The 17,243-nt window shown below is 37.9% G+C and overlaps 1 protein-coding gene across 2 annotated transcripts in view; it reads left to right on the forward strand.

Annotated features, from left to right (window-relative positions):
- Window positions 1-17,243, forward strand: part of VEPH1 (ventricular zone expressed PH domain-containing 1) — a 432,395-nt gene that overhangs the window by 299,267 nt on the left and 115,885 nt on the right. Inside the window, exon 10 of one of the 2 annotated variants that reach the window (XM_006897770.1) lies at window positions 4,404-4,538. The exons of the other annotated variant lie outside the window; for it this stretch is intronic. Within the exon in view, the coding sequence (XP_006897832.1) occupies window positions 4,404-4,538 (135 nt within the window). The remainder of the gene's footprint in view (window positions 1-4,403; window positions 4,539-17,243) is intronic. 2 annotated transcript variants of the gene reach the window in all.

Here is a 17,243-nt window from a genome sequence, read left to right on the forward strand (position 1 = left end):
TGATCCACACAGTCAAATGCCTTTGCATAGTCAATGAAACACTGCTAGACATTCCTCTCATGCTCTCTATTTTCTGTCAAGATCCATCTGACATTAACTATAATATCCCTAGTGCCATGGCCTCTTGTAAATCCAGCCTGCACTTCAGGCCAAATGATATTTCCCAGTCTGTAGGTTTTCTTTTCACTCTGCTGGAAAATGTTTTTGACATGCACGGAGTTTTAATTCTTAGAAGGTTTCATTTATTAATTTTACCCTCTAGAGGTTGTACATTTCTGGCTGTATTTAGCAGTCTCTTTATACCATAGAGTAGGCCTTCTAAGCTTGATCCCAGTTGATGAATTTTATGATTTGGGGCTTTACTCCCAGGTCTCTGATCCACCTTGAGTTTATTTTTGTTTTTTATGTGTGTTATGGACTCTCTTTCCAATTTCTGCAGTTAGCAATACAGATTTGCCAGCACCATTTGTTGAAGAAGTCATCATTTCCTCACTTAATACGTTCTATTTCTTTGTTGAATATCAATTGACCATGGGTAGATAGGCCCATTTCTACGTTCTTAATTCTATTCCATTGTTCTGTGTGCCTGTCATTATACCAGGGCCATGCTATTTTGGTTACTACCACTTTGTAGTAGGTTTTGAGGTCAGGAAGTACTATGCCTCCCACTTCATTTATATTTTTCAGAAGGGATTTCCACATTTTTCATCATTCAGTTTTCTGTTTTCCCTGTCTCCTCTCCTGTTCTGATATTCTTATCACGCATATGTTGTTCCTTTTAATTTTATCCCACATGATTCTGAGGTTATCTTCATTTTCCTTCCATCTTCTCTCTGTTTTTTTCTTCTAGTAAGTTCCCATTGAGGTTCTTGTCATCTAGTTTTCTGATTCTCTGTTTCCTCTCTTTTGTTGGTTTTTTTGATTGTTGTTTGGTTTTTGTTTTTGTTTGTTTGTTTGTTTGTTTGTTTTCCCTCTAGCATGTTGGATAATTCTGCCTTTTCGATCTTGATATTCTGGATTGCATTTTTGTTATTTATAGCACTGTGTCAGTTTTACCCTCCATATTTTGGGATCATTTTTATAAATTCTGTACCTCTTTATTTCCTCTGGAAATTCTATGAACTTGGAGAAACAATGAAAGTTATACAAGTGTTCATGTCTTTAGTTCATAGGGTCACTATGAGTCATCTATGACTTGATGGCACTTAACAACACCAACACCAACATAGAGAGAGCTCTGTGGGCCTGGTGGATAGAAAGTTATGTTACCAGGTCAAAGATGGGTGATTTTAATGTGTGGTCCTCAGGCCTGGTTTTAATTGGTTTTGGTCAAACATTCTTCTACTGGTCTGTCAATTTGCTGTACAGAAGTAACTCATGGTTGCTGTGATGCTAAACACTGATGTGACACCGATGTGTCAAATTAATATAATGGTTACCCAGGGTGGATAGTGTTTGGTGAAGCTCCCTAGTTAAAACGAACTTGGAAGCAGGAGTGTCTTCCACTTCCAAAATATCTTGCCTTCGAAATAGCTTTCCTCCAGAAACTCAATGAACTTGGAGAAATGGTGAAAGTTATACAAGTGTTCAGGTCTTTCATTCATAGGGTCACTATGAGGAGTCTATAACTTGATGACACTTAACAACAACAGCCTCTTTATGGTTTTAATTCTTCCATCAGTAACCAGGTTTCCCTGACTGAAGTATTCCCTCTCCACAGAGAGGAGGGACAACTCCCTGTACCTCTAAGCACCCTTTCTGGTCTCACACAGCCTGGCAGGAATATGTCTATTAAGATGATACCTGGCATTTTATTAAGCATATAGTTCATTGTTATTTTTATTGTTATGTGCCATCAAGTTACCTATATCTCATAGTGACCCTATGTACAACAGCTCTGAAGCCTGCCCTGTGTCCTGAGCCAGTTTCAACTCATTTCAACACACCTACTTTCATGACTCCAGTTACGTTATCAATCCATTTCACCTGGGATCTTGCTCTCCTGTGCTGTACCTTTACCTGTCCAAGCATGATATCCTTCTCAAAGAACCGATCCCTCCTGGCCACATACCCAAAGTATATGAAACAGAGCTTCAAAATCCTAGCCTCCAAGGAAAAACTTGGTTTCACCGTTTCCAAGACAGACTTACTTGTTTTCATGATGGTCCATGGTATGTTGAAGACTCTTCTCCAGCACCAAAATTCAAAGGCATCGATTCTTCTTCTGTCATCTTTAGTCATTGTCCATCTTTCTGAAGCATAACAAGTAATTATAAAGACTATGTCCTGGATCAAGCACACCATAGTCTCTCAACTAACATCATTGCTTTTAAGCACTCTGGAGAGGTCCCTGACAGCAGATTTTCCCAGTGCTATTTGTCTTTTGATTTCTTGTCTGCTGGTGTCAAAAGTTTTGATTGTGGAGCAGAGCAAGCTGTAATTGTCAACAACCTCAATCTCTTCTCCATCTATCACAGTGCTGTCAATTGTCCCAGTGGTGAGAATCTTTGTCTTTTTTATGTTGAGCTTCAATCCGTATTGGAAACTACAGTCCTTGATCTTCTGCATCAAGTGCTTCAGGTCCTTCTCTGTTTTAGCAAGCAAGGTTGTGCTGTCTGCATATCGTAGGTTGTTGATGAGTCTTCCTTCACACCTCACGCCACATTCTCTTCCTAGAGCCCAGCCTCTGAAATGATTGATTGAAACGATATGGTGACAACACACATCTCTGATATTCCCCTTTCCTGATTTTGAACCATGCAGCATTTCCTTGCACTGTTCTGAGGACTGCTTCCTGGTCTGAATGTAGAGTTTGCATGAACACAATCAAGTGTTCTATGATTCCCATTCTCCTCAAGGTCAGCCCCAATTTGTGATGATCCATTCAGTCAAATGACTTTTCATAGTCAATGAAATACAGATAGACGTTTCTTTGGCACTCTCTGCTTCCTGCCAAAATCCATCTGACACAATAATGTCTCTAGTGCTATGATCTCTTCTCTACCCAACTTGTTCTTTTGGTAGTGCTCTTTTGAGTTCCGGTTGTTCCAGTTGTTTTTGGATCATCATCATCAGGATTTTGCTATCATGTGATTTAGTGATATGGTTCAATGATTTCCACAGTCTGTTGGGTCACCTTATTATTTTTTTTTTTAATGAGGATTAATATGGATCTCTTCCAGTCAGTTGGCCAGGTAGTTGTCCTCCAGATTTCCTGGCACAATCTTGTGAGCATGGCTAGAACAGCATCTGCTGAAATATGCCAATTGGTATTTCATCAATTCCTTGGGCCTTGTTTTTTACCAAGTCCTTCAGAGCAGCCTGCACTTCCTCCTTCATCACCATTGTCTCTTAATCACACATTGTTTCATGAAATTATTCTGTGTCAGCCAATTCTTTTTGGTACAGTGACTCTGTGTACTTCTTCCATCTTCTTTTAATGCATCCTGGATCAATGTTCTGCCCACAGCATCCTTAAGCATTACAACTCACGGCTTGAATTTGTTCTTTTGTTCTTTCAGCTTAATAAGTGCTGAGCAAGTTCAACCCTTAATAACATATAAATCAAAGTTTAAATCTTCCTTTATAAAAAAATGGATTTTTTTCATAGACTTCTATAAAACAGATGTAAATATGACTTTTTTAGTCATAGCTTTGTTGTTCAATATTAGAAAGACATTATCTTAAAATTTTAAAATCATTCTACATTTTAGAATGAAAATATTTTGTTATTCTCACACAATGACCCATCTTGATCATATTTTAATAATTACTCAAATATAAAGAGTTCATGATTTTATTTTCATTTTACATTATCAACTTTTGGTCAGTGAAGATGAGGAAGATCCTCAATGAGACGGATTGTCACCATGACTACCACAATGGGATTGGATGGACCAGGGTGACGAGGACGGCCAGGATGGGGCAAGGTTCCAATTTACTGTTCATATAGACCACTATGAGTTGTAGTTGACTTGATGGCACCTAACAACAAAAACTTCAACTGTACGGTAGTGTTATTTTTGGACACTAGTTTTAATTTTATATCTCCCTTGCTAGATCTTTGATGAATTAAGTAGGTATATTTATATTAAAAATTTTCCAATTAAGTAACATTGTTGAGAATTCATTTCATTAAATATTTTATCACAAAATGTGGGCGTATTTATCCAGATAAATGTCAACCTTCTTGAATATCCTATTAAATAGTTACAATTTTCTGTTAAAAAATTAAAAGTATAAACTATTAATTTGGTCTTCAAGATGTATTTTTTTGTTCTTTCACTTAAAGTTAAACCACATTAAAGTCTAAACTAACTCTAAATAGTGGCTTGCTGTCAATTAAACAGCACTGTTGCACCCAGTGATGGCATGTTATGTTTTTCTGGTTTGTCCCCTTGTAGGGCCTGCTTCCAGAGCCCCTGTCCATGCACAGTCCTTCTGTGCAGTTTCTCCGAGCACTGTGGATGAAGACCCAAGCAGAGGGTGCTCAAAGCTTTGAAACAGCTATAATGGAGTCCACTTTTCCACATCAGAAGGTACATGTTCCTTTCCTGTTGTTTGTTGCTATGAAGTTGACTTCCACTCTTGATGACTTTGTGTACAGCAAAACAAGCTATTACCTGGTCTGGGCTCATTTTCACAGTGGTTGGTATGCTTATGTCCACTGTTGGGTGTGCTGTGTATTCTAAGTGCCTCCCAACCTACGAGGTTCATCTTCCAACAAGATTTCAGAGAGTATTCTGTCGTAATCCATCGAGTTTTAAATTGCTGATTTTTAGAAATCCAGATGTGATGGCATAGGCATCATAGTAGCATGCAAGCACCCACAAAGGACAAATACGGACAGATACGGGGTAGGCTGCTTTATTAGGACATGTACTTCAGATAACCAAGGTTATCTAAAATAGTTTGCCTTTTCTAAATAATTTCATTTTGTGCTTCATTATCAGTTATAATTAACAGTTACTCGGAAATTATTTTCAAGTAGGGCTATAGTGGAGGCCTTCTGGGACTCACAGCCTGATGTAATGCATGCCACATAGACACATGCAAAACTACACACACAGTAGAGACTAGAAAAACATCCACAGAAAAAAGATTGTGAACTCTAGGATTGACAAAGAAAAAAGCAGCAGGAAATCTGTCTCTGGGCTCACATCTTTGCTCCCTCTCTGTGACCTCTGCAGTCACCATTGGGGAAGAAAATGGTGCTGTGAGTCAGGCAGAAGAGTACAGTGTGAGAAAGAGCTCTGATGGCACAGACAAGGACAATTTGAGGCCCAGAGGATGTGGGGAAAGTGAGAATATGGTATCATTTTCAGGGCCCCATTTATGAAGGCTTCCTGATTATAATTGAGCTGAGTATCTTAGTTATTAATAAAAAAAGACCACAAGTAAGTACCTTGACAGAACAAAACTTATTTTCTCATAGTTGAGAATGCGAGAAGTTCTTATTGACATTGCTGTAGGGAAAAGGCCTTTGCTCAGTTTAGCTTCTAATTGTGTTCACATTTTTAGGTGCGTTGAGTTGAGCATGAGTCACAGCAACCCTATTAACAATAGATCTGAACTCTGTCCTGTCCTGTGCCATCATCATCATTTCTGACATACTTGAGTCCATTGCTGCAAGCATTGTGTCAGTCTATCTGGTTGAGGGTCTTCCTATCTTCCATTGTCTCTCCACCTTTCCAAGCATGAGGTCCCTTTGCAAGGAATAGCCTAATGATATGTCCAAAGTATGTGAGCTTCTAATAGCCAACAGTGATTGGAGTTTCTGAACTAACAGGAATGTCTGCTATGTACAGCAGTTTTCAATGGCATCTATCCCCCTCATCCATGTCTCTATTTCCATTTTGTTGTTGTTGTTGTTGATTGCCTTTGAGTCAGACATGATTCATAGTGATCCTGTGAACAAAAGGCCTGAAGCCCCTCTACAGCTGTCGACATTTATCAAAATTCATGCAGTTTCCAGCCTGTCTTCTTAAAACTCAGAAATGAGTAGTTTAAGATACACTCTACACTGGCAGAGAACCATTTCCAAAACAGGGCCAGATACAAAGACTAAGATTGCAACATATATTTTGTTGAGGGGGTGAGGGCACATGCTACACTAGAAAAGGATCAGAATATAATAAAAAAGTAGTAGCAGGAGTGACATCCACATCCTAAACAACATGTCTCTGGAAACTATGAACTTAGAGAAACGACAATAATTATAGAGCAGGGGTTAGGTCTTTTGTTCATAGGGTCACTATGAGCCATGCTTGACTCGATGGCAATCAACAACAACAGTAGAGGTGCACCAACATAATTAAATTGGGTTTGAGAAATGTCACAAACCTAGACTTTTAGATAGTAGAGACGATGAGAGGAAGCCTGCTGGAGACAGGAGTGGCATTATGGAGACTATCACTGTAGACAGGCATTTAAAACCTGAACTAGCAAAAAAAAAACCCTGAACTAGCAGCAGGAAAGCTGTAAAAATATGATGAATTGGAAATCTTCAAAGGAAGCAAAATCAACAGGACCTGATACTTAATAAAGAAAATCAGGGACAACTCTTGGGGGTACCATTTGGCCAATGCATAGTGGTGCCCTCTTGAAAGAAGACAAACCATTCTGCTTTGTATACTTTGAGTCTCAGTTGTTTGATGATAGTGGTTAATAGTGCTAATTTGGATTTCAGGACAAAGATATGACTAGAGAGCTTGATTTGGAGACCACAACTCAATCTCTCAGAGAGAATAGATACAATGAGCGTTTTGCTGTTAGCTCCTGTTGATATACCAATGAACTCATGGCATCTCTGGCCTGTGCCTTCTCAATGACCTGTTGCAAATTGGACTGTTGTGATCTAACAGGATTCTCACTGACTGACTTTTGGAAGTAAATTGCTGGGCCTTTCTTTATAGTGCCTCTTAGCCTGAAAGTCCCTCTAAAACTTGTTGAGCATAATAGCCACATGCAAGCCACCATGGACTGACAAAAAGTGTCTACACAGAAGGCATGTTAGCTTCTATGGACAGACAGAGAAACTTTATTCTTGATCTCTTCTTTGTAAATATTACCAGCTTCTCTTTGTTTTTGTTTTTTGTTTTTTTTTTTATTTGTGTGTGTGTACCATCCAATCAGATCTGACTGGTACAGGAGGAGATTGTCCCTCCTTCCCCAGCAGAGCATCTGGTGGATTTAAACCACTACCAGTTTCTCTTTTTAAGCTCTTCACATTCTCTAAGTCCATTATTAGTCTCATTTTGCTTTCAGGAAATCCAACAATAGGTACTGTTTCTTGCTGAGTAAAGCTAAGGTGATCTGAGAACGTGCAGGAATTATCTCTAATCTTAATTTTACAATTGTGGAAAGAACAAACATTCCAATGTTCAGTAAAGTGCAAACAAGTAGAAAATTGATTTTTAAACTATAATATTGTGAAATTAACTTTAAACCATGTGCTGAAAGATTGTAAGAGGATGAGACATGAGCATGATTAATCAGTTTATTTATAAGGGTCTGAAAGACTGAAAACACATCCAACTGTTGTATCATTATTTTTTGGCTTTGGTTTAAAAATTAGATGTGCAATGTTAAAAATAAAAGAAACACCACAATTGCATAAGTGTAAACCGAAATACAATTCTGTACATATTTCATCCAAATTTTATATCTGTTGCATCACCTTTAGAGACAATGTTTCAAATTCCTTTCAATTATTATAAATTGAAACTTGGCAGGTGACCTCAAGTCCTAAAAGATGAAGAATAGAAAAATGTTGGCAAGCCAGTTTTTTAAATGCTTACAAGTATGATTACTCATATTTCTTCTAATTTGCATCAATGAATACTCCTCAAGGGAGAACTAACTGTAAATCCAGTTTTCTGAAATTTTAGAAGTTTTATAATTTCCTTTATTTGTGAGTAATGGGGAAGGAAACTTTGATATCTGAAATATACATTATGTGGCAAAGTGATCTGCATATTCCTTAATCAACTTGTCTTGTTTTTCCTGAAGTATTTTGAATCTTCAGTTCTAAAGGGTAGTGAGGGTAGTCCAAAACATACTTTAACTTGTATATATTTAGTTATATATTCATATATGTGTGTATGTATTTATGATTTTTGAGGTGATGGATTTCTGTACATTTGAGGCTCGTGACAGAAATTACACTGTAGCCAAGTGGATTGAGATACTCAAGGAAGAAAAATGAATTATTAAAGAAATGTTTGGGTCTCTAGACTGTAAGACCCTTGAAGTTTTGTTACTGTGATCATTTTTTGACGGAATCTTAGGATTTTAGAACTGGAAATCAAATTCTAAGCTATTGGCTGTATGCACTATGCCTTATTTTTTTGATTGTCACTGTCCACAGAGTCTCTAGAACATGACAAAAGTATATATAATAAATAACAACTGATTAATAAATAAGCCTATTTTGACTTACACATTCACCAGAGTAATTAAGCTGGTCTATTCAGAAGCCATAGAAGTCTGGCTCTGCCACTTACCAGCTGGTGACCATTGGCTTTGTGCTCCAGTTTATTTATCTGTAATAAAGGAGAGGATAATAGTAATATCTCACAGAGCTACCTGGAGGATTGAAGAAATGATGTATACGGACCTCCCAGGACAGTGTTAGGGCACACTGTAACCATTTTCTTATCAATATGAGCTGATATTCCCAGTCCTGGTCTCTTTGTCTCTTTCTGTTGGTTACATTCAGAGAAGTTCAGAGTGGAGCAGAAAGATAACAGATTAATAATCACTCAAATTGTGCTTTTCTAGTTTGATCAAATGAACACTATCAGAAAAATTTCTCCAAATTCCAAAAATGATTTTTCAGTATGCAAATCAAATTATCACTTGCAAACTTTCAAACTGTCTCACTTAGAAGTAGAGATGCAGAAAGATAAAGGTAAGCAATCCAATTGAAAAATGGGCACAGGATGTGAACAGACACTACAAAGAAGACACCAGATGGCCAACAAGCACATGAAGAAATGCTCAAAATCCCTACCTCTAAGAGAGATACAAAGCAAAACAACTATGAGATATCATCTCACCCCAGTAAGAATAACAATATTTAACAGAACAGCAAACAGTTGCTGGTGAGGTTGTGGAGAAACTGGAACCCTGATTCACTTTTGGTGGAAGTGTAAAATGGTGCAACCACTGTGGAAGGCAGTATGGCGTTTTCTCAAAAAGCTGCAAATAGAGATACCATTTGACCCAGCAATTCCACTACTGGGAATGTATCCCAAAGAGACCATAACCACCACCTGAGCAGATATATGCACACCCATGTTTATCCTGGCTTTGTTCACAATAACAAGGAGTTGGAAACAATCTAAGTGCCCATCAACAAACAAATTGACAGAGAAGCAGTGGTATAGTCACACAGTGGAATACTATGCTGCATTGAAAAACAAGGAACTCATGCAATAGTATTCAAAATGAGTGACCCTGGAGGACATTATGCTGAGTGAAATATCTCAGCCACAAAAGGATAAATACTGCATGGTGCCACTGTTGTAAAACAGGACTCACATTGGGGTTGGGGGAGACCGAGAAAGATGGAATAAATAATGTATACTGCATTGAAATAAAAGAGGGAGAAAACTGTTTAAAAGGGATATGTGATTAGATATTATTGTCATGACAGAAGAACAGAATGAAGGCTGTATAGTGGAGTGGACCTCGGGGAGGGGTTGTAAAACAATGAAAGAATTTTTTTTTATTACTTCTCAAAGAGAACAGTGTCCTGGAGTGGTGGGGGGTGGGGGCTAGACTTGTTCTCCGTGAGAAACATGTGTTTGTATTGTATATGCAGCATGTGTTGTTTGTTGTTAACTGCCATCAAGTTGGCTCCAACCCCAGGAGACCTCATTGTAACAGAATGCACTGTTGCCCTGTTTCGTGTCCTTCATGGTCCTGGTAAGGTGTGCATCCTTTGCTGCGGCTATCTTGTCAACCTATCTCAGTAAAGGTTTACCTGTGCCCTCTCTGTTACCAAACATGATATCCTTTTCTAGCAGTTGGCATTTCCCAATGATGTATCTAAAGTAAGGAAATTGAAGCCTCATCAGCTTCAATTTAAAGGAAAAATTTTACTTCATTTCCTTTAAGGCCAATTTTTAAAATCTATTTGACAGTGCCAGTACTTGTATACTTCATATACAAGTGACACTCAATGATGTTGCTGACTGAAGAAAATGGATGAGCACTCATTGACAGTTTTAAAAGTTTTAATAAGTAGAAATAGAAAGATATTTTCTTAGGATAAAAGAGAAACATTTGTCTTAAAACAAAGATTTCTTGCTTTGTAATAAACTATTTAAGATGATTTTATTAAATACAGACATAAAATCAAAACACTATCATCTTTATTATTTAATTGTCTTAGACTGGTTTGTCTACAGAAAGAAAAACAGTGAGTCTTGTATAAATAGAGAGAATGAAAGGGACAGAGATGAAGGAAATGGCATGAATGTGCATAAAGGCTGGCAAGCCTCAAGCCCATGGGCCAGACAACTAGAGGCTCTTCCTGGCTCGTGTAGCTACAGGACTGACAAGCCCTAGATCAACAGGTCAGATGGTGAGTTGCTGGTTCTAAAGGTTAATAAATCCCAGATCCTAAGCAACATGTCCAGCTGTGAATTCAAGTCCAAAGAATTAGAAGTCAAATGGTGACAAGGCAGATGTAGAGTCTAGATTGAACAAAAAAGCAAGCAAGCTTTGAAAGAACATTCGCATATATTCAATATAGGCCACATCCCTGAGGAAACTTCCTTTCAAATGATTGGCTGCTTCAAGCAATCTCATAATACAAGGGGTCACATTGTAATAACTCTCATCAAAGTAATGACTGTATCGTAACTTCCAAACCAGGGCATCATGGCAGCCAAGTGGACATACAACCTCAGCCATGACGTAAGTATTATAAGAAAGCACTGGCCAACAGGAGATTGTAAGCACCATGACAACAGGGGTCTTTCTATCGTGTTTATTGCAGATTGCAGGACCTGCACATCTAAACAGCAGCATGCTTGGCATAAAAAAAAACAAGTCTTGAATAAATGGAACATGAGAAAGAAATAAGAGGTGGACTATCTGAAATAAGAGAATGAACTTACCATACTTTCAGATACTAAGAGATTGTTGTTGTTGTTATGTGCCATCGAGTCACTTGCGACTCATAGCGACCCTATGTACAAGTGCCCTAAACGCCGTTCTATCCTGCACCAACCTCACCATCTCAAACACACTCATTCCTTCCACTCCAGTCATAGAATCGATCCAACTCATCAAGAGTCTTCCTCTACTGCACCGTCCCTCCACTCTCCCAAACATGATGTCGCTTTCCAAGGACCAGTCCCTCCTTGCAACATGCCCGAAATATGTCAAACGAAGCTTCAGAATCCTTGATTCCAAGGAGCATTCTGGCTTCACCCTCTCCAGGACAAACCTGCTTGTTCTCCTGTCCCTGGTATATTCAACACTCTTCTCCAGCACCACAGCTCAAAGGAATCAATTCTCCTTCTATCATACCTATTCACTGTCCAACTCTCCAATACATAACACGTAATTGCAAAGACTATAGCCTGGATCAGGCACACCTTAGTCTCCAGCCTGACATCATTACTCTTCAGTACTCTTGATAGGTCCCTCACAGCTGAGTTTCCCAATGGAATTCATCTCTTGATTTCCTGGCTGCTGCTACCAAGAGTGTTGACTGTGGAACGAAGCAAACTAAAGCTGAGTATAATCTCAATCTCTTCACCATCCATACTGATGCTGCCAATTGGCCCAGTGGTGAGAATCTTTGTTTTCCTGACGTTGAGACTCAATCCATATTGGAGGCTGCAGTCCTTGACCTTCTACAGCAAGTGCTTCAGGTCCTCCTCAGTTTCATACTGCATAAGACCATTATTATAAAAATAAAAGGATAACTAGTAAAACATGTTTTGAGACCCAAATAGGGAAGGGATGAGGATGAGTAAGGGTGAAATAGCAGGGTTGCAGTTTGGTGGGTGTAGGGAGGGGATGAAGGAAATAGGAAAGATCTAGTGGGGGCATAAAAAGATTGGGTAATGATGGGCAAGGTCCAGTGGTGACTGATTGTATAAAACTTAATGCATGGGAATTATTTTATTAAACAAATATGAATGAATAGTGTGAAATACAATTTATACAACTTTGTGAGCAAACCAATATAAAATTTTTAAAAGTTGAAAAAAATAAACATGGGAGGATGTATGTAATGTTGAAATGTACTATAAAAATATTCAATTATTCAATTATTCAATATAATTATTCAATTATTCTCCTTTATGTCAATGATTAATATCCAGATACTCAAAACAGTCTGTATAGTCCAAAAATTGATACTAATATGTGTAATAAACTATGCACACATAAGTTAACATATATAGATACCTGTTTATATATGAAAAGGTAAAATAATATATGTATGTATGTGTGTGTGATGTATATGCGTGTATGTGTGTGTGTGTGTATTTGGAAGCAGAAGTGGCATCTGCTTCCTAGACAACATGTCTCCGGAAACTTTATGAACTTTGACAAATGTCAATAGTTGTAGAGAGGTTTTAGGCCTTTTGTTCATAGTGTTACTATGAGTCATGCTCAGCTTGAAGGCAATCAACAATTTTATATATATACTTTTATATACATATATATAGTTTTTAATACATTCATATATATAAAACTATATGTGTATTTATCTATATCATCTATATATATCTATATATGCCTGCTTATGGATATGAATCTATAGGCATTCGAAATATGAAAAAGAATACAAAAGAGGATCTTGAATCTATTCCATGTAATTTCAAAGTCATCTTAAGAACAGGTTTGAAGCATCGAACACCAGTTATCATGATCAAAGTTGTGGGGGATGATATCCAAAGGTCATTAAAAACAAGGAGAAAGAGAAGTTAAAATAAATGGGATAAGAGACTCTGAAAATTGTGCTAGAGTGTGAAGAAGCCAAAACAAAGGGAAAACATGCCAAAGCAAAAGAGCTGAACAGAAGATTTCAAAGGACAGCTTGAGAAGACAAAGCAAAGTAGTATAACGGAATGTGCAGAGAGCTGGAATTGGAGCATAAAAAGGGGAGAACTGGCTCTACAATTCTCGAGCTGAGAGAACTGAGAAACAATTTTAAGCTTCAAGTTCCAATATTGAAAGATGATACAAGCAGTATATTGAATGACCCAGAAAGAAACAAAAGGAAAGGAGGGAATACACAGAATCACTGTACCAAAAAGAAATGACTGGTACTGGAAAATTTCAGAAAGTACTAGATGAGCGGGAGCCAATGATAATAAAGAAGGAAGTGGAAGCTACGGTTAAGGTATTGGAAAAAAAAATAAGGCCCCAGGAACTGATAGGATACCAATTGACTTGTTCCAATTAACAGATGCAGCCTGGATGCACTCACCAGTCTATGTGGGGAAATTTGAAATACAGCTGTCTGGCCAACAGATTGGAAGAGGTGCATATTTACCAACCCCGTTTTCAAGAAAGGTGATCCAATAGAATGTGGAAACTATAAAATAAAATCATTAATAACACATGTAAGCAAAGTACTTTTGAAGAACATTAAAGAACGACTGGAACAGTGCATAGATAGGGAACTGTCAGAAGTTCAAGCAGGATTTAGAAGAGGCTGGAGAACCACAGATACCATGGCTGATATCTGATGGATCCTGGCTAAAGTAAAGGTAAAGGATAATGTCTGTTCATGCCTTATTGACTTTGCAAAGGCAATTGACCGTGTTATCGTATGTTATGGCTAACATTGAGAAGAATGGGAAAGGAATCCCAGAATAATTAATTGTGCTTATGCAAAACCTGTAACTAGCCCAAGAAGCTGTTGTGTGAACAGAGCAAGGGAACACTACATGGTTTAAAATTAAGAAGGGTCTACATCAGGGTTGTATTGTCTCTCCATACATATTCAATCTGTATACTGAGTAAATTATTTGAGAAGCTGGACTCTATAACGAGGAATGTACCATCAGGATCAGAGGGATACTCATCAACAACCTATGCTAGGCAGATGGCACTACTTTGCTTGCTAAATGTGAGGAAGACTTGAAGCACTTGCAGAAGATCAAAGAACACACACTTCTTTAGGGATTGCATCTCAACGTCGAGAAAACAAAGATTCTTACCACTGGACCAAAACACACACATCATGATAGATGAAGAAAAGATTGAAACTGTCAACAACTTCAGCTTTCTTGAATAGATAGTTTTCTTGAATTGACACCCTTGGTACCAACAATCAGGAAATCAGGACAAACATTACACAAACTTGCTTGCTGAAACTGTGGAGAACCTGAAGTGTTTGCTGCAGAAGGTTAAAGACTGGAGTCTTCCATATGGATTGAAGCTCAACATCAAGAAGACAAAGTTTCTCATCACTGGACCAATTAGCAGCAACATGATAGATGGAGAAGAGACTGAGGTAGTTAACAATTACAGCTTGCTTGGCTCCACAATCAACACTCTTGGCACCAGCAGTCAGGAAATTAAATTTAGAGACTAAGTATCTCAATTTGTGGTTGGCTTTGTAAATGGTATTGCTTTCTTGGCTTCCTTCTCTGAATTCTCTTTGTTATTGTAGAGGAATCCTACTGATTTTTGGTTATTGATCTTGTATCATTGCCACCTTACTAAATTGGTCCACAACTTCTAACAGCTTTTTTATCCAGGCCATTATCTTCACAGTTCCTTGCTATACATCAGAAAGCTGGACAATGACTAAGGAGGACAGAAGAAGAATTGATGCTTTTGTGTTGTGGTGCTGGAGAAGAGTCTTGAACACACCATGAACCATCAAAAAAACAAATAAGTCTGTCTTGAAGAAGGTAAAACCAAATTTGTTGAGGCTAGAATTTTGAAGCTCCATCTGACATACTTCGGGCACATGGCCAGGAGAGAATGGTCCTTGGAGAAGAACATCACTCTCAGAAGGGTAGAGAGATAGCACAGGAAAGACAAAAGATGAGATGGAGTGAAAGAGTAACTGAGGCAATGGGGATTGGTGTGTCAGAGTCAGTGAGACTGATTCAGGATATGGCAGGCTTCAGAACTGGTGTAAAGAGAGTTGCTATGAGTTGCAGATGACTCGATAGCATATAACAGCAACATCACACTGGAAAAGTGCAAACTATTGAGGAGTTCTGACGTCAGTTTGAGGACTAAGGTACATTTGATTCAGACCCTGGTTTTTCCAATCACTTGCTATTGCGTCTGAGAGTTGGAAAATGAATAAAGATGACAGAAGAATTGATGCCTTTGAACTGTGGTGTTAGAGAAAAGCGCTGAACATCTTATGGACTGCTAAGAACAAACAAATATGTCTTGGAAAGTTCAGTCAGACTGCTCTTTGGAGGCAAAAATGATGAGGCTTTGCCTCACATACTTCGGTCATGTTGCTAGGAGAGGCTATTCCTTGGAGAGGGACTAGATGTTTAGAAGAATGGAGGGTCGGTGAAGGAGAAGATCCTCAATAAGGTAGATTGACACAGTGACTGCTGCAATGGGCTCTAGTGTGTAGAAAGTGTGAAGATGACTCAGGATAGGATGGGGTTCAGATCCACTGTCCATATGTCCACTGTGAGTTGTACCTGACTTAATGGCACCTAATAGTAATAACAACAGCTCTATGCTAACAAGTCTCTGAAAACCCTTTAAGCAATAAGAATACAGTACTTGCTAGGGCAATATAATAAGAGAATAGAAGGCTCTAGATTGTCATAGAGATGGTTAAGCTGTTGCTATATGCAGATGGTATGATAGTGCACACAGAAAATCCCAAAGACTCAGCCAAAAACCTGTTAGAGTTTGTAGACCAATTTAGTAGGGTGACTATGATACAAGATCAATAACCAAAAGTCAGAGGGACTCCTCTATAATAACAAAGAGAATTCAGAGAAGGAAGCCATAAAAGCAATACCATTTACAACAGCCAACTACAAATTGAGATACTTCAGAGTGAACCTAACCAGAGATAAAAAACACCTGTACAAAGAAAACTACAGAATGCTTCTGTGAGAAACAATAAAAGATCTCAATACATGAAAAAATGTTCCCTACTCATGGATAAGAAGACTCAATATGTGAAAATGGCAATCCTAACAAAAGTAATCTACATGTTCAACTCAATCCCGACACAGATACTAAATTTATTTTTCAAGGAGATTGAAAGGGGAATTATCAAGTCTATTTGGAGAGGAAACAGACCCCGAATAAGCAATGCACTTATGAAAAACAAAAATAAAGTGGGAAGCATAGCACTCCCTGACCTCAAAACCTACTACACAGCAGTAATAACCAAAACAGCATTGTATTGTTACAATGAGAGGCACACAGAACAGTGGAACATAATTGAGAACCCAGAAATGATGGACCCAGCTATCTGTGGTCATTTGATATTTGCCAAGGAAATCAAACCTATCAAATGAAGAAATGACAACCTCTTCAGCAAATGGTGCTGGCAAAACTGGACTACTACTTACAGAAAGCTGAAATAGTATCCATATCTTACACCATACACAAAAATCAACTCAAGGTAGATCAGAGACCTGGGAATTAAGCCCCAAACCATAACGTTCATAAGAGGCAAAACCTGACCAAATTTAAAAGACCTAATCTTTGGTATAAAGAGACTGCCAAATACAGCCAGAAATCTGGAGAGGATAAAATTGTTGAATGGGACCTTCTGAAGATTAAATATTTGAGTGTGTCAGAAACTTTTTCCAGTAGGGTGAAAAGAAAACCTATTGATTAGGGGGGAAAATTTGGCAATATCATCTCAGATAAGTGTCTCATAACAAAAGTTTACAGAATCCTATAGTGCTTCCACAAGAAAAAGACTGATAACCCAATTATAAAATGGGAAAAAGACATGGAAAGAATTTTCATGGAGGAAAGATCTTCAGATGGCCAACAGACACATGAAGAAATGCTCAAAGTCACTGGCAATTAAGGGTTTGATGAGACATTGTGAAAATTTACCTTAATCAATTATGATTAATGTTATAAAACCAAATATGTAAAAATTGAATGAAAAAATAATGTACTTTGCAATCTCTTACTTAAATAAAAATAAAAAAATGAACATACAAAAACTAAAAAAAGATGTAAGTAATTTAAATCACTAATTATTTGACCAAAAAGATAGTTAAATAATGCACAAGGGGGGAAAGAATATA

This window comes from Elephantulus edwardii, unplaced genomic scaffold (genome assembly GCF_000299155.1).
Source record: "Elephantulus edwardii isolate Elephantulus edwardi_28Jun2011 unplaced genomic scaffold, EleEdw1.0 scaffold00215, whole genome shotgun sequence".
Lineage (NCBI taxonomy): Eukaryota > Metazoa > Chordata > Mammalia > Macroscelidea > Macroscelididae > Elephantulus > Elephantulus edwardii.